Source organism: Alosa sapidissima, chromosome 21 (assembly GCF_018492685.1).
Source record: "Alosa sapidissima isolate fAloSap1 chromosome 21, fAloSap1.pri, whole genome shotgun sequence".
Classification (NCBI taxonomy): domain Eukaryota; kingdom Metazoa; phylum Chordata; class Actinopteri; order Clupeiformes; family Clupeidae; genus Alosa; species Alosa sapidissima.
In genome coordinates this window covers 6,934,757-6,960,582 of record NC_055977.1, presented here as the reverse complement: position 1 = coordinate 6,960,582, position 25,826 = coordinate 6,934,757, and the positions used below count along the sequence as shown (strand labels likewise).

Here is a 25,826-nt window from a genome sequence, read left to right as displayed (position 1 = left end):
TATAAGGCTCTGACTAGGCCTATTACCATCTATTGCTACATCATAAAGGGAGGAAATAGACAAGAAACGAGGGGAAAGAGAAGAGACAAAATGATAATGTAAACAAGTAATAACTCCTTTTTTTAGAAGATAAATGACTTTCACTGACGTTGGTTTGCAGTGGATTTCACCTAACCATCATCTCATTAATTTCATTCAAATCACTCAACTGTTTTCCCCCCCACAAAACCATACATGACAACATGAGAAGGAAAAAAAACATTTAATATTTCTAATCCATCTCTTGTTGACATTTTTTTTTTTTTTCAAAAATATAACCTTGACAATTAGTGATGACATCATTTTGACATGTTGATATCCTTTGAGAGTGTCAGCTGAAATGCAATGGTGTGAGGGTGTGTGTGAGTGTGTGTTTGATTGCAAATGAATTTGTGTACTTTAATGCCCAGTGTGAACATGTGATGTTTTTGTGGGAGTGCTAAGCCTATGGCTGAAATAGCATAAAATGCCTTTACACAAACTAACTATCTCAGTGAATTAAGTATGTTGGATCAGAAATCTGACTGATAAAATGGCAAATCATCGAGTCTGATACATTTGTATTTCATACTGACACATGAGTTCCCTCGGTTTGCTGTGCAGCATTTCAAATAATTAATTTATTAGTCCCTTTCCCATTCGTGTTGCGAAATCGGAATGTCGTCCTAGGAACAGCAGCTCTTTGTGCACCTAACCAGATATCCTCTGTCATAAATGCCACATATAAGAGATTCATTAAAGAGACTTTTTTTCATTAGCATATCTAAACTAGAAATATCACACACTGGCATTCAGAGTCATTGCAGGGAGATGAATTGAAAAGCAAGCAGAGCAAAAGTATAATGTATAGTATGTTGCAAGTTGAAAGCTGTCTACGAGGATTCTAGCAAGAACAAATCAATTGAGGATTGCAGGTACAACTGGTCACAGCTTATCCCACAGAGAGAAGCCAAAGGACCATAGATATTAAATAGCACCTTATTACAGTACAGTACACAGTATGGAGATTTAGCTACATTGGTTACAACTCAGAACAGTGGAACAGTAATTTGCCACAATTTTGAATGATCAACACAAGAGCGATTGGGTACCTTGAACTAAATTACTTTCGCATGTGGATTCCATGACAGAGGAGACCATGTTAGGCGTTCCTGCGCAATCTTCACCTGATTCCACTCTTTTGATTTAGATGTCACCCTTCACAGGTTCCACATTTTGTCCGAGAGTCCCTTTCCTCCATGTTTACCATTTTACCATTTCCCACAATCCACCTCTCTCCCTCAGGTCACCTAGACGATGACTGATTGTTCAAAGCCTACTCATTGGCTGTTAGTTACAGAGGCTCGACCTGGGGTTCCAATGGCACCACCTGTGGTTCCATAGATACAACCTGTGGCTCCATCATCACCACCTGAGGTTCTATTGGGACCACCTGTGGTTCTATTGGAACCACCTGCGGTTCTGTTGACAGCACCTGTGGTTCTATAGGCACCACCTGTGGTTCAGTGCTCTCCATAGGTGGGGATGGAACTTTCACAATGGGCGCCGGTACTACTGCGGCATGCACAGGTTTTGGTGCCGGCTTTGGCTCAGGAGTGCGCTCCGGTTCTGCTTGAGGTTCAGTCACCACCACAGACACCTGGGCCATCTACACACAGACAGGGAGAGAGAGAGAGAGAGAGAGAGAGTCATTACCACAGACACCTGGACATCTACATATGGACATATGGGGGGGGGGGGGGGAGGAGGAAAATGAGACAGAGAGAGAGGAGAAGAGTGGGAGGGAGGGGGAGAACAGACAGAGAAAGAGAGAGAGAGAAAGAGAGGCAGAAGGGGAAGAGAGCGTTATGTTGAGGGAAAGGAGAATGTTTAAGGAGGAAGGTGACAGTGAGATAGAGGAACAAAATATAGACAAACATAGGAGGAGGGCAGAGATAAAGGACAACATCACATATCAGCATTTCAGAGAGAGAGCAGGAGAGAGAGAGAAGGAGAGAGAGAGAGAGAGAATGACAAGTCAATGACATCTTATTATGGTGTGTGGGTTTCTGCAAAATCAGGCATTTTTACACACACACACACACACACACACACACCAAGGACATGACGACCTGTATTTGTGTACTTCACGTGATGTGGATTCTATTTCAAAGAGAGGCCCAATGCATTGACATACTGTAACAGTACAAAATGCCTACTGACGTAATCAAACACATTTGGTGAACACATTTAAAGGTACAGTACACAGTCCTACTGACGTAATCAGACACATTTGGTGACACATTTAAAGGTACAGTACACAGTCCTACTCCATTTATCTCAAATTCAGCAAACCACTCATTTCCTTTCAGTGCGAGGTCTGAAAAACAATTCTAGTGTCCGTAACATGTCCTGGCTCTGTGAGCTGGAATTAAGAAAAGTTTCAGCCAATCAGCATGTTGCTTCAGAAGCACGAAATGGAAGCGTGCCATTTTATTGACTAAAATATAATGAGTTTTTTGCCATTATTACGGACCACACCTTAAAGTTGTGGCCCGATGAGTTGTTTACATGTTGCTTTGTTCCTGAAATAAACTTCCCAGATTGTAGAAGTATCAAAGAGAAGGCGCCTTGAGACATCACCAACTGTTGTTATAAAATTGAACTAAACGGAATTGAATTGAATTAAATTGAAGTCACCTGAACTAAATTGAATTGAATTGAGCAAAACTGATTTGAGGTGGCCTCAGTGAGCACCCTACCTGGTCTGAGTGAGCACTTGATCTGAGTGAGCACCTGAACTGAGTGAACATCCTACCTGAGCTGAGTGAACACCCTACCTGGGCTGAGTGAGCACCCTACCTGGGCTGAGTGAGCACCCTACCTGGGCTGAGTGAGCACCCTACCTGAGCTGAGTGAGCATCCTACCTGAGCTGAGTGAGCACCTGGGCTAAGTGAGCACCTGGGCTGAGTGAGCACCTGGGCTAAGTGAACACCTGGGCTGAGTGAGCACCCTATAAGTACAAAAAAGAACGCGCACATCCAGATTCAAACAGGTGCTGGACCAGAATACTTCGGAAATAAAAAATGACGTTAGTCCGCACACTGAGAACTCCTTTTTAAAAAAGACTTTAATCACCACATGTGATGTTTCGGGCTGAATACTAGTGTGAATCTCTCATGTAAAAGACGATACTATTCGCATCTAGATACATGGCCACAATTCAATAAAAGAAAAGATACATGTTTATAAAAAACGATTCAGTACGATTCGATGCAATTCGATACAGTTCAAGAATGGAAAGCATTCTGAAAGATTTTTTATCATTTGCTCAAGGTGCACATTAATTTTATATTATCAATTATCATGGTCATGGTTGTCAATTAGGCAAAAAAATGTGTGAATATGATTATTTAAACTGAGGTTTGTTTCATATACTGTATTGAAATGAAAAAAGAATAGTCTACATTTCAGTCAAACTCAGTCAAACACAGTAGCCAAATACAACATAAAAATACATTTTTATAGACTTTATAGATCTTTCACAGATTTTATAGAGTTATATCTGATTGTTTTCATGGACCTGTAGCCTTGTTGAGGTAAGACAATACCAAAATAAAAGTGCTTAAGAAACTCTTGGCCTTTTCTCATATAGCCTAGCCTACCCTACAAGAATAAAATAGGCCTACAAATCAATAAACTCTCTGGGCTTATTTTGTTCCAACAGTAGACCTAATGCAGAAACCTATAATGCCACAAGTCTGAGTGAATATGAACAAAATCATTGGCAAATTTTGTTGGCAAAATTTGTGCATCGTTTTAGCAGCAAGGGCCAAATTATTATTTAACATTAAGGAAATCCCTTCATCAAAGGTAAGGCTACTCTACAGACTATCGTTGCTGTTTAGGAATGCTATAAGTGTTTAATTTCGCGCTGGATTTCGAAAAGCAAAAGCCGACCGAGTGCAAGTTGTCACATGCTTAAGTTGCAGTAGATGTATGGGTAATGAGGTCATTTGACAACTTTGGGCAATGAATGTAACCAAAAACGAACTGCATTACCCACAATTCCGTACCACGTATAGTTTGATGTAGCCGTATCTTACACGTTAAAAACGGATACCGATACGTATCGGTTAATCTTTACACCCCTACTGAATACCCTTCTTCAGACATGAAGACAGCAAAAAGACAAGGCACATATATACACACACCAATCGAAGTCACCTGACAGAACACCTGTTACAGGTTATTATGAGTGAGCACCCTACCTGGGCTGAGTGAGCACCCTACCTGAGCTGGAGCGACCATGACGGGCTGCACTTGTACGGGAGGCGTGGTCAATCTCTGGCTTACTCCAGGAAGCTAAAAACAGCAGAAGGACAAAAACAAAGCAGTCTTTCAACAAATTCAATAACTTAGCTTGTCATATTACTAACGTTCTCTATGAAAACATCAAATAAAAAAAGTAAGTACTTACAATGCATCACTTTATCAGCTATTTATGCTGATAGCAATTTATATACCGGTATCAGCTATTTTTTTTTAATCTATTAATGCATCAATCTATTATTATATTAACCATTAACAAAAATAAGATCAAAGATTCAAGTCTTAAAATAGTGCACTTCTGTTGTGTACACTTATAAAGACTTACATCCAGTATAAGACTTCCTAGGGAGCCATTCCCATCTGGGCCTCTGAGCAGGCTGTGTTTTGCTTACCTGAATTCCTCCTTGAGCAAGGACACTGAGCCCGACCAATATGGCCACAATGCAGATCACAAGCTCCACAATCAGGAACAGGACTAGTGTACCAAGGATGCCATCAATAAGCAGCTGAGAGAGGTAGAAAGATGGAGAGAGAAGACAGGAAAGAAAAAGAAAGAAAGAAAGAAAGAAAGAAAGAAAGACAAAAGGGAAGAGAAAAAGAGGAAAGAAAGAGAAATGCAGATGCATCAACAAAAAAAAAGAGAAATGGAAAACATATCTGAGCTTATCTATTGTGCTACCAAAAGCCCTGTATTCAACCCAGTGTATACTTGTCATCACAGCACAGCACTCTTAATTAATGCTAAAAACTTCAAATCCCATGATGCATGCTGATGGGGTCTTCCTTACTCACCACAGAGAAGATTTCAAAGCGACGGCAGTGTTCACAGTGGTAAGATAATTGTCGGAAAGGCAGGTTCTTTGACAGTAGGCCCAAGGCTGCCGTAGTGAAGGCCAAACTCACCAGGTGGACCACCAACATTGCTTTCAACTGATCAGCAGGTAGAGAGAGAGAGAGAGAGAGAGAGAGAGAGAGAGAGAGAGAGAGAGAAAGAGAGAGAGAGAGAGAGAGTGTGAGTGAGTGAGTGAGTGAGTGAGTGAGAGAGTGAGAGAGAGAACATCATGGCTTGGACCCAACTCAAAAAGTACACTTGCGGGGGTAGTGATGGGAGTCAAGCGGAAAGCTTCCCAGTATGTTTCCCTTTGTTTAAAAGTCAATAAACATTGCATTACAAAAAAGTAAGAGTTTTAAACCTCACGCTTATGTGTCAAACACCAGATATAATGTGATTGACTTGATTTGCCCATATGGCTACTGATCTTCACGGCTAATCAGCATGTTTATGATGTTCCTTCTACCTCAGCTCCTACCTTCCACTGGTCAACTGGCCTTGTGGTGAGGAGCCAGCTGTTTGTAAACACACTACACTGACACTTTACTGACGCAGACTACGCTGAAGCTACTCTTTGGAGAGTGGCACAGGAAAGGAGCTATTCAAACTGATTGATTGATTGATTGATTTGTCAGCCTCTGCTCTATTGATTGATTGAAGTTTTCAGCTGGAGGCTGCATCAACTTTGCTATAATAAAGACCATTATAGAAAGTCACTCCAGCCCACTCTAACAATTTACATTGACTCCCCTATGTGCAGGGAGAGGCAATGCTCAGTTTATCAATTGCACAGAAATGTATTTATTTTTGCTGCTGTAACACCATAATTTCCCTTTAGGGATGAATAAAGTAATTTATCTAATTATCTATCTATCTATCTTGATATATATTGAGGGGCAGCCGTGGCCTACTGGTTAGCGCTTCGGACTTGTAACTGGAGGGTTGCCGGTTCGAACCCCGACCAGTAGGCACAGCTGAAGTGCCCTTGAGCAAGGCACCTAACCCCTCACTGCTCCCCGAGTGCCGCTGTTGTTGCAGGCAGCTCACTGCCCCGGGATTAGTGTGTGCTTCACCTCACTGTGTGTTCACTGTGTGCTGAGTGTGTTTCACTAATTCACGGATTGCAGACCAAATTTCCCTCACGGGATCAAAAGAGTATATATCTGTCTCTATCTATCTATGCAACTTACCCAGAGGAGAGTAGGATATAACCCCGTGGTAATCAGGATGCACCCAGAAAGAATAATCTGTGAAGAAAGAAAAAGTACTGTTTGTCCCAAAACTCCAGCAGAGACAGTCTCGTTCAAACACTGGGATAAAAACATTGCATTTCACAAGTGTTATCTAAAAATATGCTTCAAGCACCAGAAGGGTTGCATAACTTGGTGTAGTCTTGCATGTTAGATTTACTTGTACCACCCAACTGCTACTAGAGTTCATGACCTACCACTACAGTCCTTAAAGTAACATAATGTAGGTCTTTTACCTTGAAATAACGCCTTCACTCTAATGTTGATCATATGCAGAATCAGCAGAATTGTGTCTCAACATCAGTGTGTGCCGGGGACCCTTGGTGTTGCACTGTGTAGCTTTGTTATTCTGGACCGAACATGACCCTATTGGTCATTGTGCGATGAATTGGTAACACCTGAGTGTGAAATGAGTCCTAATGTAAATGGAGGTGAAGGGGGATTCCTACATTGTATTCTTCAGATGCCTCACCTCCAGGGCAAACAGCAGCAGGATGACGATATCTCCAAAGAAGTGCAGCTCGGTGATCTGCAACAGGGTGGCACTCAGACACAGGGTCAAGATGCCGATTAGCACCTGGATGGCCTGAACATACCATGGAAAGATCTATGTTATCTTTAGCTGGGTTTCCACATTTTCCATTTTGACTATATGAATAGGAAATCCTGAGTAGAAACACTTGCAATTAGCATAAAGTCGAATAAGAAATCGATTTGCTAGAGAGGTGAATTAACTCCTGATTTGCATTGGGCATCTTCCCTTAAGATATGGGAATGAGTTGTAGAGAAACCCAGTGAGGCCTGTGCAGATCCTACAAGGCTATGATAGCCAAGAGCAGCCATACACATGCATGCTGCTATAGCCATTCAACACTTAGCCAACACTTACGTAACATTGTAATAACTGTTATTGTAGAATTGCTATTTGTTACTTGTCAGATTGAAAGGAAATATTGTGCAATGATAAGAAGACAGCAATAGACACAGGACATAAAACTACATTTTCTGCAGATGCTACAGTTAAGAGTCAGTGCCATCTGCTTTCCATCAGCAGCTGCATGCAGCATGCAGCACAGAAATCAGAGAGATCTGCTCCTTCATCTCTTATCTAATCTCTAACGGCTGACACTGAATTCATTTATTATACTCACAACCCACAAATCAAAATTCCTAATTAATCCAAAGTATCTTTTTTCCCCCCTCACTTGTGATACGTCATTTCCTACCTTGCCTCTCTCTTGCTCTCCCTTCAACCCTCCCTCTCATTCTTCATCATTTCCCCTCTGGCACCACTAACACACACACACACACACACACACACACACACACACAAAGTCAAAAAGTCCAAATGAATCAATAAGATCTTTTTTCTCACATGCTACACATCATTCCCCTTGTGCACCCCCCACCCCACCCTCTCTCTCTCTCTCTCTCTCTGACCCCCCCCCCCCCTCTCTCATACTGTATGCCTGTGTGTGTAACAGCGGTCACTCACCCCCAGCGTCTTGGGCTCCAGTCTCAGGTAGGTGTCCACCTGCGTGATTTTTAGGTCACCGGGGGCTGGGTTGGGGGTCTGGCTTTCGAGTCCCATGTTGTTGCCGGGCAGGATAGGGTGTGGCAGGAGATGTGGTGGGTGTCAGGGAAATGATGATAGGGGATCTCAGGTGGCAGAAACTGTAGATAGGATTGTTAAGGCACAGCAGGTACTGCACAACTGTCCATAGGATGTTGGAATGGAAGTTGGAAGTTGGAAGGGAAGGGCACTTTCTGTAAAGATTTAAAAGCACATGAATATACAGTTAAGCAAAATGAAAACAGACATTAAAAACACTGTTAAATGTAGGCTACTGATGATTACATTTCAGAATTAATTCAAATTCAGAACATATGCTATAGCCTACCTGTAGTACCCTACATCACAATATGAAATGTAAAGGTAGGTGGGTGTTTCAATTGGCTTAACTGTTTTAACTTTAAGGTAAACTATTTGTACACTTAAGTTACACTAATAGTTACACTATTTGTAGGCTAAGTATTGTGGTCGGGATATGAGGTACAGAAGACTGACCCACGTGTTCTCGATGAATAAAATACAACGCATGTGTTTGATGCATAGATTACTTATATTACTTATATTTTGTGCAAAGCCTGTCACAAAATGCAGGCAAATCATACAACTTGACCCTAGGTGTGAGCTTTACTCAGTGCATCTTATTGTAGAGAAATCAAAACCATAAACAGAACAATACCGAAGTGCTTATACGCGAAGGTCGAACGGAATTTGGATATGAAGAGGGCTACAAGCTACACGCGCGTTTCTTAAGGAATTATGTCCGCAGTGCTCTATGAAACGGCTAAGGTACGTCCCATGTCACGTTTCTGCCAATGCAAGCCATTTTAAATGTGTCTCGCTTACCTCGCCTCCTTTAAATTTACAGTCTTCGTCTTAAACCGGGTTTTAGCAGGAATATAAGACGCGTGCCGTTAATCCTAGTGCCTTGCAGAGGTGACAAAAATGAGTTAAATCAATGGGCGTGTGCGGTGCTGAAGTGCATGGACCGGTTTTTCTACCGCATTGAGTACGGAGGATGCGCCGTGCCGGGATGGGGGTGTTTAATCGAAGTGCTACTGCGGCGCTCTGGCAACTTCCATGACTCTTTTTTCGAGATGCTTTCGTGTAATGCGCGTCAGTAGAGAGGAGGGGTTTCTCCATTGACACTTAACGTAATACTTCTGAACACTGGAATAAACACTGCTCTTTAAACGGGCTACAGAAACCTGAATGGACGTTTGTTCATTTCTCTCAAGGAATATATATTTTTTAAAATATGGAATCTGACAGCAATTTCACGGTCGTTAAGGTATGCATTTACATTTCCCTAGTAATTATATATCCTAAGATGACGATACTTCCAGAACATTTTGTTGCTTGTCTGTTTGCAAGTGCATCCGCAGAAAGAAGCAATTCGTCATCATTTGACGGATCGTCCTAGACGCTGGCAGTCTGCCATTATTGACAACCTGGGGACGGCGGCACCTCATGGTTTACGCGCTATTCTGCAAAATCTGCTTGCAGCAATAGCACAGCTTCAGTTGGCAGTCATAAACATTTGTACATAACCTTTAAACATGGCAGACATGCCGGTATAAAACTCAATAACTTACATGATATAAGTTAATATACGAATCCCGTCTTTTTCAGCAACACACTAGGCCTATACATATAATTATAAGACTAGCCTAAGGGCCACCCCAAAGAAATGCCAATGCAATTTCTTAATCTGGAAAAATCTTTATTTGATTTTTGACAATAATAGTTTATAAAAAATAAGCACAAAACGAATATATAAAGTCTGAATTGTACATGGTTGAAATGTGTGTCAGATTTATGAATGTGAATCTGAAAAGGAACAGTCTGTAATAAACAAAAGCTATACAGTAATGTGCCATTACACACTTCTCTGGGTAACCATCAATTACATTGTTCTTGCAAGCGTGACACTACATAGGATATGCATACATTCCCCATCACTACACCATAGTAATAGGACACACAGGTGTCTACAATGCAGTCTATTCTCCCGTATGATCACAACAGACATGCCAGATCCAGTTACAGAAAAAAATATACATGAACATGGAATATTTGCATTTACTTAGGTTATACACTGATTAACTGATCCACATATACATACAATATGCAGGTATACAGTTAGGTTAGTGGGTTTGCCATGTTAGTGGGTTTGCCAACAGAAATAAAGCTACAACAAAGCAATCTTTCAGCATTTCTCTAAGCACCATTTTCATTCTCCCAGAAGTATTTCACTTCGTGTGGATGTGTGGAGGATGGTAGCCTCAGGACTTGTACTGTGGCGGTGGATCCACCTGAGGTTCTGCTGGAAGAGTCTCTACCTCCACAGCAATAGTACCCCCATCCACTGCCTCCTGATAGATAGATATATAGACGGACAGAGAGATAGAGACAGAAAGAGAGAGAGAGAGAAGAGAATAAGAAAACAAGAAAGATGGATGGGTGAGTAAGGGAGGGACAAGTGCTGAGGTGTCACTCTCACTGTTGCCATTCTGTATTTTACTGTAATCGTGGTTTAGCCTTCTACATTTATATGGACATTTACTATTTACATTTACCATTTACGTCTACTATTCCGATTTATTCAGAATATGACAATATTGTGATTATGGGGTTTACATGAGTTGTTGATAGAACATTCCATTCATATTATCGTTTACATATTAACACAGCATAGACCAATCAGCAGAGACAGTTCATTCTGTAAAAGTTTCTGAACAGAAAATTGTGATAATGCAATTAAGGCGTACACATGCATGCAACACAACTCAATAATGCGACTAAAATCAGATTATTCCGTCTTAGTTTGATTATTGTGTATTCCGACTATGACCTTATTCGGATTAAGGAAATCAGAAAAAGCTGTTTACATGGCAGTGTCTTCTTCAGAATATTGTCTTAATGGAGGTAATATTGTAATGTTAAAGGAACCATATGTAAGAAAAATATTTCAATTAATCATAAAATGGCCCTGATATGTCACTAGACATTAAGAAATCATGTTAATTTCAAATACTTATATCACTGACAACAGTAGTCCGGCCAGGATATTGTCATTTAAAAACAGAAGTTGCAGCCCTCAACTGATGTTGATGTTGTGTTTTGTCATGTCATGTTTTGTTTTGGCCTGATGCGCCACCCTCCACCTATCTACTAATCACGAAGTCAGTAGTGTTTCGCCATCAGGTTTGGCAACCTCGAGTCAGGGGGGAGGGGATACACCGCTCTTCAGTATTTTGAAAGTGATTGCAGTACCAGTTTTGGCCACAATCTTACATATGGTTCCTTTAATGTCCATGTAAATGCAGTCATTGGCACTTTTGGCCTCTTAGTTGAAACTGTACTGTACCTGTGGCTGAGACTTTGGATCCTCAATAGACTGGCCTTGAACTTCTGTAACAGCAGTTTGCTGAAGGAGGGGAGGAGGCTATATAGCAGAGTCAGAGAGAGAGAGAGAGAGAGAGAGAGAGAGAGAGAGAGAGAGAGAGAGAGAGAGAGAGAGCATGACAAGTCAAAAGAAAGAGAGCATGTAAACCTTGTCATGCCAATAAGCTCACTTGAATTGAACTGAATATATATATATAGATATTTAGCCTAATGTTAACGTTAGAACATACTTGTTTGGCTGTAGCCAAATTGCATATGTCTAGGCCCATCATGATATTATATATATATATATATATATATATATATATATATATATATATATATATATATATATATATATATATATACACAAATATACAAATATATACAAAGTATACAGATCTCACTAAATTAGATCTGCAGAGGAATTGCTCTCACCTGTGCTCTACCTCGGATAATCACCTGCAGGCCGAACAGAATGGCTATGATGCAGATCACAAGCTCCAGAACTATAAACACGACTATGGTACAGAGGAGCCCGTCAATCAAATACTTAGAGAAGAAAAGAGGGGGAGGAAGGGGGGAAGAGAGAATGTTCATCGTTTTATGACTTCTTTGACCAATCGTAGATCATAAAAGAATGTCCACAGAAATTCTGATAAGGGCTTTAAATGTTGTATCAGCGATTTCAGGCCCAAAAAAGGCCCAAACATAAATAACCGACGAGATGCACGTTTAGGAGAGTTTCAATTGCACGGGAGGGAGGGAGAGGGAGTAGCGAGCCAGCTCTCTGTTTTGTTTGCACATCAACAGAAGTGACGTTACCCCGTCATCGCTGATACAACCTTTAAGGTGACAAAGTAGTAGAAAGGGTGGTATGTTCTCAAGGATCATGGAAACCATGATAACCATGTGAGTGCAGTTTGTCTGTTTGTATTGTAGATGAGGATAGCAGCATGCTTACTTTACAGGGCTTTTCGATCTTGTACGTGCACATCTTGAAACAGTGTTGTTGCTTTGAAAACAAGCAAAAGAAGAGCACATCTGAAACATGACTCGACAAGAAGAGTACTAAACAGGCAACAGCAATCAATCCAAAGAGTAAAATGCCCCTCATCCTCCCTTTGCCATAAATCTCAAAACAGCCATCGTGTACGGTGCATTGGTTGGACCCTCCAGTTGAAACCTACCGCCACATCGAGCTCCAGTTGACTGCAGTGTTCACAGTGGTACATGTTCTGTCGATATGGCAGGTGGTTGGACAGTAGAGCGATGATCGTCGTGCTGAAGATCAGACTCACCAGGTGGAATATCAGAGTTGCTTTGACCTGCAGGGATAAACAGGCACAGGGATGAAGACCATTCATTGCAGCTATGCAGTCATTTAGCAGTACAGTATAGTATATATATGAAATGGTATCAATTAGATGTCCAGTAACTAAACTTTATTATACATCATTAGAAACAAATAAAGGCCCACGTGGACTTTATTTTGACAAAACTGACACTATTGCTGATGTTTTTATCCATGCTTGGTGTATATTGGTGACATTTTACAAAGTACAAATGAGAGTAAGTGCAACTAATTCATCAATAGAATAATCAATAAAGGCGATTACTCATTGATTCACCAATATATTGATTCACTGAATTCATGTCAGCCAGACTCACCATGCAAAGCGAGGGTCGTCTCCCTGTGTGAATTAGAATGGCCCCTGATACGATTAGCTGGGGAATTAAACAGTGTTATGGGATGCATGTAATGGGATCAGTCGAATCAAGTACAGATGACCAGGGGATCATTTTCAGATTAACATTAACATACAGTAAAAGACCATGATTTGGGTCCATTTATCAGATATCAAACTGAGGATGCTTCTTGTGAAGCTGTGGACTAATTGGTGTTTAATTAAGTCAACCGATCTGGTCATTAGACCAGACAACTTATGTTAAAAAAAATAACAGTTCTTGCAGAATTCCTTGTGTCACAACCGATCGACATGCCAACAGCTATGCAGGTGAGCCCCTGGGACAGGTATTGTTCTCGGGCACGGCAAAAGCCCAGGCTTACCCCGGCTGCACCTATGAGCATCACAATGCTGTGTGTGATGAAGTCTTGGGACGTGAGGTCATAGGGCGTCAGCAGAGAGACCCCCAGGAATAGAGTCAACACTGCAATCAAGATCTGGATGGACTGAGGGAGAAGATAAGTTGTTTACTGCACATCTAAATATCTATTGGTGCCTTAGTAATAATAACAAACAAATAAACTATTGTTTATTGTACAACATGTATGCTACTAAGTAAACGTGAAGCACACACTGTAAGGCCAAGCACTAGCATTTGTTTCAATATTACAATACAAACATCAACACCAACCCCACAAATACAAACAAAAGTGCCTACTGCTCCTAAGAATGTAAATAGCACTGCATATAGCTTGAAGTTGCCTAGTCACTACGACACATTTCTGCCATAGGAGACAGCAAAGGCCAATTCTAGCCTATCCTACCATGTTCTATCATATCCTATGATGTAGGCCTATTAGCATGCCCTAGCTGTAGAACTGGGACTTACCCCCAGCGTAATGGGTTCCGATCGCATAAAGCCCTTCGCCTGCGTCCTGGTGAGGTTCCCAGGGGGTGGCAGTGGGTCCTGGCTGTCTATACCCATACTTCACCCAGAGGGATAGTACAGCAGGTGAGTACTGTGGTGGTCAGTGGCACAGGCGACCTGAGAGATTGTGGATTTTAGTCCTGGTATACGATGGTTGGTAATGATTAAGGAGAAGGAGACATGTTTGGGTGTGTAACTCAGGATAATGAAAAGTAAGAGAAGGCAAGTGAGGAGCACTGCATTACATCTGGTCCATAAGTGATGTAATAGGCTACGTGATGTAGGCTAGGGTATGCAAGTGCTCATCAATACTTAACACCCAAGACCCACACGTGCACATGTGCATATAGCCTACTTTAGTCGGATAATGATGCGAGGGTGGGTAGATTTTTTTCAACCCTAATACACAAATTAGTGTTACCCTATGTCAGAGTCTTAACAAGGTGGGGATGCCTCAACATATCAATTGTAGAATAGTTTAACAGCATCCTATCTGCCTTGCGTATACAGCCTCTATTCTCTAAATGCATTTCAAGCACACAGCTAGGATGGGTAGACGGGTAGTAAAAATTATATGCAATGCCGACTCAACTCAACCATTCGACTGCAACCGCCGTCCCATCAGAGAATCTATCTGGTGGACAGATTCATTATGTTCGTCCGAAAGAAAATGTCCCAAATGATGTCGCTTACCTTGACGTATTCCGTGCCGGATGGTCGTTTTCTCCCTTTTAATTAGCGGCTATTCTTGCTGTTACTCTAAGCCTGTTACAGTTGCAGACCCCTAACAAGCTCCATCAGTGGGTGTGTGCAAGTATGATGAAGGAGGGACTGTTTTTTCTACCGCACTGAAGATGGGAAACTGCGCTAGTGCTCAGCTCTTGCAACTTCCATGACTCATGGTATTTTAAGACCGGGCGATGGACGGACAGAACTTAGACAGCGCATCAATAATACATCACTATTTTCTAACATGTGATAGGTTTGTCTTCCATAGAGCTTGCATATCAATTGAAAGGCTCATGGAATGAGATCTTCTTTTATATTATGTTTCCATTTGTATGATAAAATCAGTTGATGCGGAGGAAGTTGCCCACACTGGCTGAGTAAGCGTTTCTTAACATACAAATGACTTGGAGAATGACGTGACAAATGCTACATTTTGCGTTGCATTCGGTCCTGCGATACCAATGTAGATAATGCCTTTCAAACACTCCCAAGGTCATCATCGAGTAATAAACAAACAGAATGTATGCCCGAGGCCTATCCTACTAAACCTCAATGACATTCTATTCCATGACTTCGAGCATCACCGTAGCAGCAGGATGCGCTCCGCCTTAAAGCGACAATTACCTGTGAAATCTGTTACTGCCATCGGCATCGCACTCGCCGCCAGTAAATGAATGTTTGAACTAACTAGGAATAGGCCTACATACATTTTAGAATAAGCACCTAACAAAACAATTAGAATATCTTCACCCCAAATTAGTAATTAAAGAGAAGAATGTATAGTGGTAAGATTAGAGCAAGTTGGTCATCATGTGACTAAAAAGAGAAACCACACCAGACTGGAGATGGTTGCAAAATGGAAAGGACAGCATTTGTTTTTATTTTAACACTCAGATAAACACTGTAAAAAAATAAAGACAAAATAACTCTTTAGAAATAACAGTGGTCTGTTGATTTTGATCTGTACCTTGTGTTCAGATGTAAGTCACTTCCAAACAATTTCTCACTGAACAAAAAAAAGAGAAGATATTATGCCGGTCTAACATGTGGTTGCAATAGTTTAAAGTCTTTGTACCGATACATTTAGGAAATGTTCGCCTTTGGCAATCTCACATCTTCCAGGTGAAATTCATATTTGTGGATTCTACTCCAGTCTGTGCCTCATTGTGACATCAAATACGTGAGCAGAGTGAAAGCACACAACAACAAATACAGAACAAACAAACGCTCCAATTTGACATCACTAACCACATCTTGAGAAATTCGTACCGATTTCTGAGCAGCATGACAGAGAGCACAATTGAAGCATGATTTCCAAAGTGGTGGCACCTCTTCAAATAAAGAGGCAAGTAGGATACCAATTCCCACTATAGTCTTCTTCACAGTGACCTTCAACCATAAGCCACTGTGAGCAACGGATAAGAAAATGACTGAACTGATGAACGTGAAGATGTAGCAGATGATTTACATTGGCAGCAGAGATGAAACATTTTAAAATATTTGCAAAATAAATAAAGCTAGAAAAGTGGTTATGCTGTGGAGCCTCACTCATGTCTGGGAGTCGAAGGACAGGAAGATGTGTCCCTGTTGGCATGCTGTGATAAAACACCCTTTCCATGGCCATTTTGATGGTACCCTTAAGGTGTTCTGATCCAAAGTGCGGATTCATTACATCAACATAATATGTTGCTCTAGCTTTGTCAGTGGTTTCTAGAACACTCAGTGAAGAAGATATTCCTTAATTTCTGTTTTGATACTAAGTGTTGGTAAAGAATAGCTGACTGAAGTTTCGAAGAATAGCTGAAGTTTTTGATTGTGGATAATTAATACAATAAGTATGCTCATTAAGCACAAACACAGTACCAACGTTTGATATCACTCTTTCGTCGAAGTTAACGGTTATCGGTGTTTCTCTCTACACTCGGACATTGATTGGGGGTAGGCAGTGTACCGCTAGTGCCTTTCATATACATTCATTCACATACATTTCAGAACATTTAACTTACATTTAAATATGCGCACGCACAGAATTTACACAGGTATGCAAGGAAAGAAAATAATCGTTATTCCAGTATTCTCAACGGTGAGGTCAGTCAGACAAGACTAGAAAAGAGAGGAAGCGATTTTTTAAATCTGGATTGGTTGAAAGGTCCACTCTGCTACTTTCTTTCTCTGAGAGTTTATTCTCTGAAATACAAAAGGAAGTTTTTGTTCTTTTTCCCACCACAGGTGGTGGTTGTTTGTAGGAAAAGTGTGTAAGTGTGTGTGTGTGTGTGTGTGTGTAAAGCAGGCTGTGCGTATGTGCATTAAAGGGGGGGGGGGGGATTGGGGGTTGGTCTTTCTGTGGCTCAGTGCAACGTTGCGTACATGAGGTTCCATCGTGTGCTAGGGGTGCAGGGGAGGTACTAACAAAAGTACTGAGTGATGGGATGTTGTGCTCCACGGCGCCCTCATATGGGCGTGTTGGGAAGGTGCCCGTTGGAACCGTTGGTCACGCCGTTGCACAGGGTCTTCCCGCCGTTTTGCGCCTGGCCATTTTGCGCCTGCCCGTTGCGTTTCGTCTCCCGCGGCGACGCCCTCAGGGACTCCCTCTCCTGCGGCGTGGAGGCCGCCCCCCCCGGCCGCGTTTCCGTTGCTGCCGGCCCCCCCTCTCTCGGCGTCGCGCCGCGACGAGCAGCCTTGGGGCGCGGTCCGGCTGTGGCAGCGTTGCCTCATGCCGTAGAGGCCGAAGGTCAGCAGCACGCTCACGCTCAGCACCAGCAGCACCGACACCACCACCAGCTCCTGCAGGTAGCACGCCGTGGTGGTCTGCAGCTGATGCTCCCCTCCGTCGTCCTCTCCTCCTGCCCGCCCCTTGGTGGGCAGGCGGTCCCTCGGCTTCGCGTCCGCCTCGGCCTGCAGCACCGGGTTCAGCCAGAAGGTGAAGTTCCTCTCCTGGCGCGGCGTCACGTCCGCCGTCTCCCGCGGCGACAGTGTGGGCGCGAGCGGTGGTGGCGGCTGGCGGCCTCGGCTCGCCTTGCCCTCGGTCCTCCGCGGTCCCCAGGCCGACGTGGCCGGCAGCTGGCGACCCTGCGTGGTTTGCGTCGTCGTCGGTCCAGCGCTCACCGGTTGGCTCGTGGGGACGCCGCCGCTGGCTCCACCTCCGTTGCTGCTGCTGCTGCTCTTCTGCTTGACCTGATAGACGGCCAGCACCTGCTGAAAGCCGTTCTCCACCGACAGGCACAGGTAGTGGCCGAGTGTGATGGGCGTGGCCAAGAAGCGGAGGCTACCGTCGTCCTGCTGCAGGTAGAGGTCCGGCGACAGGCGGCTATTGGGCCGCTCCCAGTGGCGGCGGGCAAGCCGCGAGGCCTCGGGGCACTGCAGCCGGACCACCTCGTTCAGAGAAACCGGAACCAGCTCACCTGGGACACAAGTAGCTACAGACATCAGAGATCTACGCGTCACACACAAACACGAACACTGGCACGGGCACAGCACGGACACAGGACAGGACAGGACAGGACAGGACAGGTCACAGGGGCCGGCTCTCTAAACGCACACCAACATTACAGGAATGCAGCATACTTAAAATAACTAAAAAAAAGTCAAGTATGTTTACCGGTAAGTATGTTTTCATATAAACATACATAGAGAGAAACGTCTTAGAGTGAAATCTCTGAGATCCTGCTTGAAGGAGAGTTCAGAGAATCTGATGTAGACGTTTTGAAAGACGGCCAATGTGCACACAGTAACACAACACACAAAACAGCTTCGCTAGAACACCACAAACATTCAAAACATGCAACACATTCAAAACATGCAACACACACATAACACCACAAGGGGGCAGTGCAGTCCACATATCCACAGAGCCCATAGAGATACAGCTCTGCCTGTACTGTATATCGATGTTCCACATCACACACACCTGTGGGGGGGCGAAGAGGTGGGAAGCTGGACCTGGGGTTAGGAGCTGGGGGCTTGCACTTCTCATGCACATTGCCTTTCTCCACGTCCTGGGCCCTGGAAGGCATCCAAACACAAGCATAGTTTACATTGGCAGCAGACAGGCACATTCAGTTCATCCCAAAGTCTATCGGTCACTATTAGACCAGGCCACATAACACTTCACCCTTTAAGACTTTGTCAAAGTAGAAGTAGTAGTAGGTTTTGGTTTAATGCCATATGAGAACCTGCGGTTTCATGGCAAAAAGGTATTGTTAAAACAATATACTAAAATGAACAAACAAACAAATAAAAATGACATCCACAATATTCTCCAGCCAACAATGGGCGTCGCCATGACACCTCAGCATTCAGAAATCTGATTGTCTATTTCCGGCCGAAGCTGCGTTGTATTGGTTTTAATGTGATGGCAGAGAGTGCTTGACCCATCCCAAGCCATGTAAAAGCAAACTTTTATATTTCTCTGTCAGTCGTATATTATATAGAATATCCATATTGAGTACAGAATTGTCAACATTTCAAAAGAAAGTTGAAGCATATTCTAGTTAGCCTGCTGAGACTGCACGTTATAATGTAAACAGAATGGACAGAAGATGAAAACCGGACAGATTTCCGGTTTCATGAATAAGGCGGATAAACAAACATGTACTCTGTCAAAGAGTTGCACAATGGGAACTTTTCCTTTTTCTCGGGTATGCAAGTCGGACATTCTCTGTGGCTACTTGGAATCTGGGCAATGAAAGGGGTTAGTGGAGTCCACAGTCCACTCACGCGTTAGACTGGATGCTTGTGATGTCCGTGCAAATACGCAGAGAGGGATCCCAGCCACAGAAGGGGTCTCGGGCGAGCACGCACTCCGCACAGCTCCAGTAGAACGAACAGTTGGCCACGGGGACCTCCGTCACTCCCTCAGACGAGCCGACAAACAAGGAACCCTGGGCAGAGCCAAAATAAAGAGGAGTTAAAGATGCGGCCTGCGATTCTACAGAGAGGTTGTTGACATTTGAGCTAAACAGCTGATAACGCTCCCTTCTGTGCCGCCGATGTTACATTATTTATACAAAAGATCGGAATACTGTACTGCTCCGTAGACGCCACTGTGTTTCTGCAAATTCATAAGTAAGATCAATGACATATGGTGTTTTTTTTCCTCCATGTATAAACAAACTGACAATGACCAGTGATAGCAATATGCAAGTAGATCTATACAGGATGGCATGAAGACAAAAAGGTTTAAAAGAACCAGCAACACAAGGTCCAGATAATGTAATATTCCCTTGAATACGGAGAATGTATTTGAGCCCCATCGTACATCTGCTTTAGAGGAATGCATGAAGCCACAGCTGTTTTATTGGTGGCAAGACCCTCAACCCACAAACTATTTACAATCCAAAAAGGACGAGAGTCACTCGCAGCAAGAACACCACTCCCACTGTACGTCAAACCTTCCCCGGGTCTGCAAACTGTCTACCACTTCACATTCCTCTTAAATTAAATTCCCATATAATGTGAAGCCTAAGAAAAATATAGTTCCACAAAATCACACAGCCTAATCTATCTGAATGAAGTCCAGGTGTGTGGACTGCAAGAAGCACTCGAGCTCAACATGCTTTTAAAAAGGAACATCCTGCCCTCCAGCCCAATGGATGGCTGCTTTCCAGTCTCCCCAACTGTTAACTGCATGGAGCCTATACGGGTATATGCTCACAGAGGAAGACATCCAGTGTCCCATTGTCCACAACCCCACAACAACCCTGCGTGTCGAGACAGATGGTGCACCATACAGTCAGTGTGTGTGCGTGCGTGCGTGCGTGCGTGCGTGAGTGCGTGTGCAAGTGATCACAGGGTTTAGAGCTGAGGGGGTGGTGGGGGGGGGGGGGGGGGGGGGGGGGGGGTGGGGGTGGTTTACAATATCTGTACCTGAAGTTGAAAAAGCTGTTACACGATTATCTATTTTCAAATCTTAAACGACCCGGCCCATGCCTGAATTCTAACATAGTGCCTGAGAACAAGAACAAAACGCCTTGTGATCATTCCACTATGGGCAGGTCCAATCCTCCAGTGAACACTAATCTAAAAATGGAACATTCCAAAGAGACCAAGAATCAGAATGATGATGCAGTTACCCAATGCCACATGTGCCCAGCCCTGCAGAATCACTGATGCACGAGAAACAGCGTGCAAGGACTTTCTACGAGTCATCTCAGCAATGCTGGCACTCACAAGCGCAGATGGCAAGCAGCATGCCTCCCACATCTATTAACACAACACACATGTGGACAGACGGCGAATTAGCCTAAGCCTCACAGCCCGACAGGTGTCAATCACAGGTCAGACCAGTCTGGACCAGCTGTTCCCATTAATGCATTTTCTCCAGTTTAATGAGAAGTGTAAATACACTTAGTTCACTAATGTATTTACACAATTATGTTTCTAATGCCTTTATGTAACCTGATTGTGCACATCCTGTACAAAAACAGACAATCCTCAGTTTATCGTTGCTGCGGTCAGCCATCATCAACTAAGGATGTAACAAAGCACCATGAATCGGCCAAATAATCAATACCAGTGTTTCCCACAGAATTGAATTCCATTTGTGGTGGTTGGTTTGCAGAATTAACTTAAATACAACAGTTTTTAACAAATTAGCACAGCGTGGTTATGATGCTAACCAGATTTAAGCACAATTTAGTACAACCTGGAAAATCATTGTGTGGTGGTCAATGTTGATATTGTGGTGGGCCGCCACAAATAAGTCAATGTATGGTAAACACTGAATACGAATGTCTAAAGATTGCAACCGGATGAGATAACATCCCCATCATTAACGTCAGAACATTCAACATTCATTGACTTAAATGTTTTTCGTTTTTAAAATATAAGGAATTATTACACTGAACGAAAGCATGTACGGAGTCCATAAACACAAACATAGTCAACCTGTGGATGCACAGAGGACCAACACTCAATAGAGAGAGAGTGCAGAAGGTCCGACTGAAGGAATAAAGTCTGACTGAAGGAAGGGAGAGTGTGAGGAGCGTCACCTTCGATAAGGACAGCAGGAGGTTCTTGACTGGCTGAGGCTGGCGGAACACCTGCACCTCCTCTATGATGTGAGGTCCGTTCTCCAGCAGAACCGTTTTGTGCAGGTAGCCCGATTCTGAACAAGCAGGAAAACCAGATTACCCACTAACAATCCACAAAATACTGTCATTACAGATTATAATCTTGTGATCAAAACATGTGCTTGGCATTGTTTCCAGTGCAGTTTTATTTGTCTGTTAAGATACGCTGCATGGGCAAATATACAGTTGCTACAGTACCTGCATATTGCATGCAGTACTAAACACAGTGAAGAAACCGTTGGCTAACCGTTGGCTAATGTGAGTACCAAGTCTACAACCTCTGCAACAACCAGAGCAAACTGGGCATCGTTACAAATAAGAAGACGCTGCAGTCACGTCATGGCAACCACGTTTCCGTCGCACCTGTGAGCAGGTAAAGCACGGTGTAGTTCTTGCCCTTGGCGCAGCGCACCCTCTGCACGGCGATGTTGCTATAGCGATAGTCGGGCGACACCATGCTGACCCTCTGGCCGCTGGGCTGTACGCTCTCGTCGGTCAGGAAGTTCTCCTTGACGAAGCGCAACGTGTTGTCTGAGGCGTTGTGCAGGCCACACTACAGAGAGAGGGAGAGGGAGAGAGAGAGAGAGAGAGAGAGAGAGAGAGAGAGAGAGAGAGAGAGAGAGAGAGAGAGAGAGAGAGAGAGAGAGAGAGAGGTAGAGGTAGAGGTAGAGGTAGAGAGAGAGAGAGAGAGAGAGAGAGAGAGAGAGAGAGAGAGAGAGAGAGAGAGAGAGAGAGAGAGAGAGGGAGAGAGAGAGAGAGAGAGGTGTCAGACAATTAAACAGGGTGTGACCTGTGTGCTTGTTCAAAAACACACAACACGTGACAGAAAGTCGACATCCATCTGCAGTAACAAAGCTGAAAAATCAAATCATCATGAATCATGTTACAGTACATTACATTAGTACATTATGATGTTTTCATAGAGAATCACAAGCCTGACATTCATCCTTTTACAAACACAAGAAGGCAAATAAAGAAAAGTAAAAAAATAAAATTCCCATAGTGCCCAGGAGGACATCATAACTTCCCACGTGACGTGTTTAACCCAATTCAATTAGATGGCTTTACAAAGCTGCAGTGGACTGTTAACCACCACCTGAGGAAAATGAGGCCAAACTGCCTGAACACTTGGCTCCATTCACAGCCTTGGGTGCTCACACAACGGAAGACAGATTAACCTAGTCATCAACATGCTGCATCAGCGACTTCAGTCTCCCCTGACCAGCAACAACGCTCCTGGGGGCAATGCAACTTCTCCTCAATGTCTTAAAACATTTTACCTGACTGAAGACGGCTTGACGCCGAAACGCGTCTAGTCAAGGGCATGCTGCAATAAATCCTTTTAAAAGTAACACACAAGAGAGTGCGGTTTCCTCCACTTTTAAAACATTTTACCCTCATGGCCTTAATCTATTTTGACAAAGAAATATAGAAATAAAGTTCTCAAACAATAATTGGTGGACTCACTGAGCCAGGGTTGGCCACTTTCTCCTGCACCCGGGTGCTCCACCTCAGGGTGTCGCGGTTCAAGACCTTGTAGTTCCCCGCAAACACGGCCTTGATGTCGTCGAGGCTGAACACACACACAGCTGAGCGCCCGGAGTTAACGGACCTGGGGGAGGGGAGGGGGTGGAAGAGAGGTCAAGTATATGTGTCGATATAAAGATTGGCTGAGATAAAAGGTGGCTTGTACTGAAATGTTTCTTATTCAAACAAGTTTTCAGTTGACATGGTTTGGGGTTAGATATTTCAGTTATGATGCATGATAATGTTACAGGCTACAAAGTGAAATCGTATCCCCAAGAGAAACAAAGGACCCAAAGTTCATGGCCAAAGATACAGTCAGTCATACATACATACAAGAGGTACAATAGTCCTACATAAGAGATGCAATGGTTATTATTTCCTCACCACTGTGAACTGAAGATGCCGTAGAAGAGTGTGTCCTCCTCAGGAGCTCCCTCTAGTGGCTGGAGGGTGAACATGTCCTCCAGCACGTTGTATGGCAGCTCCCCCTGCGACTGGCACAGGAGCTGGGCTTTGGCAAAGGTGGTCCAGCGCCGCTGCAGGGTCCGCTGTCCACCCACGTCACTCTGGGGCACAGGAATAGCATACACGTTTTTATTCGCCGTCATCCGTTCAACTCACTTTTAACCAAAGCCCCCCCAAAACAACACAGTACAGTAATGTATCATGGCATGACAAACATGTGTTTCCTGGGAAATGCGCACACAAGAAATAATTACAACCACTAGGACACTCTGCGTGTAGACCCTTTCAGCCTGTTCCTAGAGGGTTTCCGGTTTAAACGTTCAAAACAAACGCAGATACTTTGAAATGAAAATGAATCAAACTAGCGTAATGCTCTTCACAAAATGTGGAGTTTAAAACTTTCCATTTTTGTTTGGCCCCAAGAAACAGTTAGCTCGATGTTGTTTTCGGTGCCACCGGAAAGGCCTTAGGAACACACGTGCTTGTTTATGCAGTTGAAAGGGTCAGTAGATTCTGACCCTTGTGGAGCTCACATTGACCTGACCCTAACAAAAATGTATTAGCAAGATAAGATGAAGGCTTGTCTGATGTGGCAAAGTATGCTATTTACAATCTCAGGCTGAGTCACAGCCCAGTAGAGATGATGCTTGGTACAGTATAGCACTGGCTGTGCTTTGGTTTATCACATATAAACGATTAATCACACTTCTATAGACACCGACAAAGCCCCAGGATCACAATACAACATCACTGTACACAACCACTGTGTGCATTGGGTGTGAGAAAATGGGTGTTAACGCAAATAACTTTCTCGTTCTTTCAATTCTTTCCTCTGCTCTCAATTTCAACACAAACCCCCCCCCCCCCCCCACAAAACAACAGAATACTACAGAGACTATCAAAGTGAACCACAAGTATGCAGAAGGGAAATTATGCTCCATTATCAAAGCCACGCAGCACAGCTTATCAATAATGAAAGCACAACTGACCACAAACAGTCACGCTCAAAAGAATGTGTAGAACAAACACGGGTCCTATTCTCGCTCTAAAACAAACTCTCTCTTTCTCTCACACACACACACGTTTTTGTGAAATACCGCATACAGCTGTCTCACCGTGCAGACTTGTGCGACGCGGGACACTGTGAGCTTGTCGATGAAGTCGTACTCTCGTCCCACCTCGCTGAAGAAGAAGTACACCTTCTCTTCACTGGGCACGTAGCTGGAGCTGATGAAGGTGGGGTCTGCGGAGGAAACAGAGCGACAGTTGAGGAGAGGACACAACACTGCTGTCAAATAAAATAAAATCATCATCATCAAGAATAAATCATGTGATTCTTAAATAATGGTCTTTGTTTAATTATTTTACAATACAGTTTGTTAGCAGACATTCACAAAACAACTTCCAATGTAAGGAACATGCACATTTCATCTGCATTGAATGACCTTTGACATTTTTGATGTTAATAATAAGAAAAATATTTTTAAATGATTAATTCAGAGGAAATAATAACGTGACGAACTATTGCAACTTGAACAAATAAATAAAAACTCCTCAACTGTTAAGTTTTTCCCTCACACAGCAACAGTCACTTCTGTGTATTTCTTGAATCATTCATGTGCATTTTTCAAAACAATCTCTGCAAAAATAAGCTTTTACAATGCACATAAGTGACTAGATAATGTGGAGGTTGAAGGAGTGTTTTGAGATTTTCAATTCTGACCTGAGATGTACCAAAGTGACTGAGGAAAAACTGTATTAATTCATCAAAACCAGTACTACTGCCCTAACACACTGGCTACAAACATTTACATGTATTCATTTAGCAGACGCATTTATCCAAAGCAATGTACAAAACTAAGCAATAACATTCAAGCTACAGTGCAGAGGAGACCTTAGGTAGGGAATGATACTGCATCAAACAATACTACAGTCATTTCCTGTGTATTTGCCACATTGTGTATAAACCGCAGGAAAGTGTTTTATGCAAGTTAAAAAAAACTAAACCATATTAATACCATTTTAACTT

At 43.1% G+C, this 25,826-nt stretch overlaps 3 protein-coding genes across 7 annotated transcripts in view; all 3 read right to left on the bottom strand.

Moving 5' to 3' along the window:
- Nucleotides 1-246: 246 nt before the first annotated feature.
- Nucleotides 247-9,050, bottom strand: LOC121696262. The gene is made up of 8 exons (XM_042077636.1): nt 8,850-9,050; nt 7,929-8,200; nt 6,906-7,019; nt 6,374-6,430; nt 5,144-5,281; nt 4,744-4,857; nt 4,313-4,384; nt 247-1,687 (listed from the first exon to the last, which is right to left on the bottom strand). Exons 2-8 carry the CDS (start codon nt 8,022-8,024, stop codon nt 1,373-1,375), a joined length of 906 nt encoding a protein of 301 aa, XP_041933570.1. The 5' UTR covers nt 8,025-8,200; nt 8,850-9,050; the 3' UTR covers nt 247-1,372.
- A 675-nt stretch (nt 9,051-9,725) lies between these two features.
- On the bottom strand, nt 9,726-15,105 carry LOC121695708. Of its 2 annotated transcripts, none has more exons than XM_042076774.1 (9): nt 14,700-15,105; nt 13,968-14,146; nt 13,462-13,584; nt 13,062-13,118; nt 12,581-12,718; nt 12,355-12,405; nt 11,829-11,942; nt 11,374-11,451; nt 9,726-10,378 (listed from the first exon to the last, which is right to left on the bottom strand). In XM_042076774.1, exons 2-9 carry the CDS (start codon nt 14,061-14,063, stop codon nt 10,289-10,291), a joined length of 747 nt encoding a protein of 248 aa, XP_041932708.1. In that variant the 5' UTR covers nt 14,064-14,146; nt 14,700-15,105; the 3' UTR covers nt 9,726-10,288. The 2 variants fall into 2 exon arrangements, with proteins under 2 accessions (XP_041932708.1, XP_041932707.1); XM_042076773.1 differs by having other exon boundaries at nt 13,968-14,123; nt 14,700-15,104.
- A 476-nt stretch (nt 15,106-15,581) lies between these two features.
- Nucleotides 15,582-25,826, bottom strand: part of sema4ab (sema domain, immunoglobulin domain (Ig), transmembrane domain (TM) and short cytoplasmic domain, (semaphorin) 4Ab) — a 39,848-nt gene continuing 29,603 nt past the window's right edge. For all 4 annotated transcript variants that reach the window (XM_042076494.1, XM_042076493.1, XM_042076492.1 and 1 more), the window contains exons 8-15: nt 24,913-25,040; nt 23,717-23,898; nt 23,273-23,417; nt 22,169-22,358; nt 21,725-21,840; nt 19,452-19,615; nt 18,643-18,737; nt 15,582-18,136 (exon numbers count right to left, since the gene is read on the bottom strand). In XM_042076494.1, coding sequence (XP_041932428.1) covers nt 17,121-18,136; nt 18,643-18,737; nt 19,452-19,615; nt 21,725-21,840; nt 22,169-22,358; nt 23,273-23,417; nt 23,717-23,898; nt 24,913-25,040 — 2,036 coding nt within the window. In that variant the 3' untranslated portion in view covers nt 15,582-17,120. The remainder of the gene's footprint in view (nt 18,137-18,642; nt 18,738-19,451; nt 19,616-21,724; nt 21,841-22,168; nt 22,359-23,272; nt 23,418-23,716; nt 23,899-24,912; nt 25,041-25,826) is intronic.

Bases quoted from the DNA above. Each gene is read 5' to 3' on its own strand.
- LOC121696262 (XM_042077636.1), bottom strand. From the start codon at position 8,024: ATGGGACTCGAAAGCCAGACCCCCAACCCAGCCCCCGGTGACCTAAAA. The intron at 6,431-6,905 runs GTGAGGCATCTG...CTTTCTTCACAG, and splicing joins TGCTGCTGTTTGCCCTGGAG to ATTATTCTTTCTGGGTGCAT. The intron at 4,858-5,143 runs GTGAGTAAGGAA...TACCTCTCTCAG, and splicing joins GCTTTGAAATCTTCTCTGTG to CTGCTTATTGATGGCATCCT.
- LOC121695708 (XM_042076774.1), bottom strand. From the start codon at position 14,063: ATGGGTATAGACAGCCAGGACCCACTGCCACCCCCTGGGAACCTCACC. The intron at 13,119-13,461 runs GTAAGCCTGGGC...TTAATTCCCCAG, and splicing joins TGCTCATAGGTGCAGCCGGG to CTAATCGTATCAGGGGCCAT. The intron at 11,452-11,828 runs GTGAGAGCAATT...TCTGCTATATAG, and splicing joins TTATCCGAGGTAGAGCACAG to CCTCCTCCCCTCCTTCAGCA.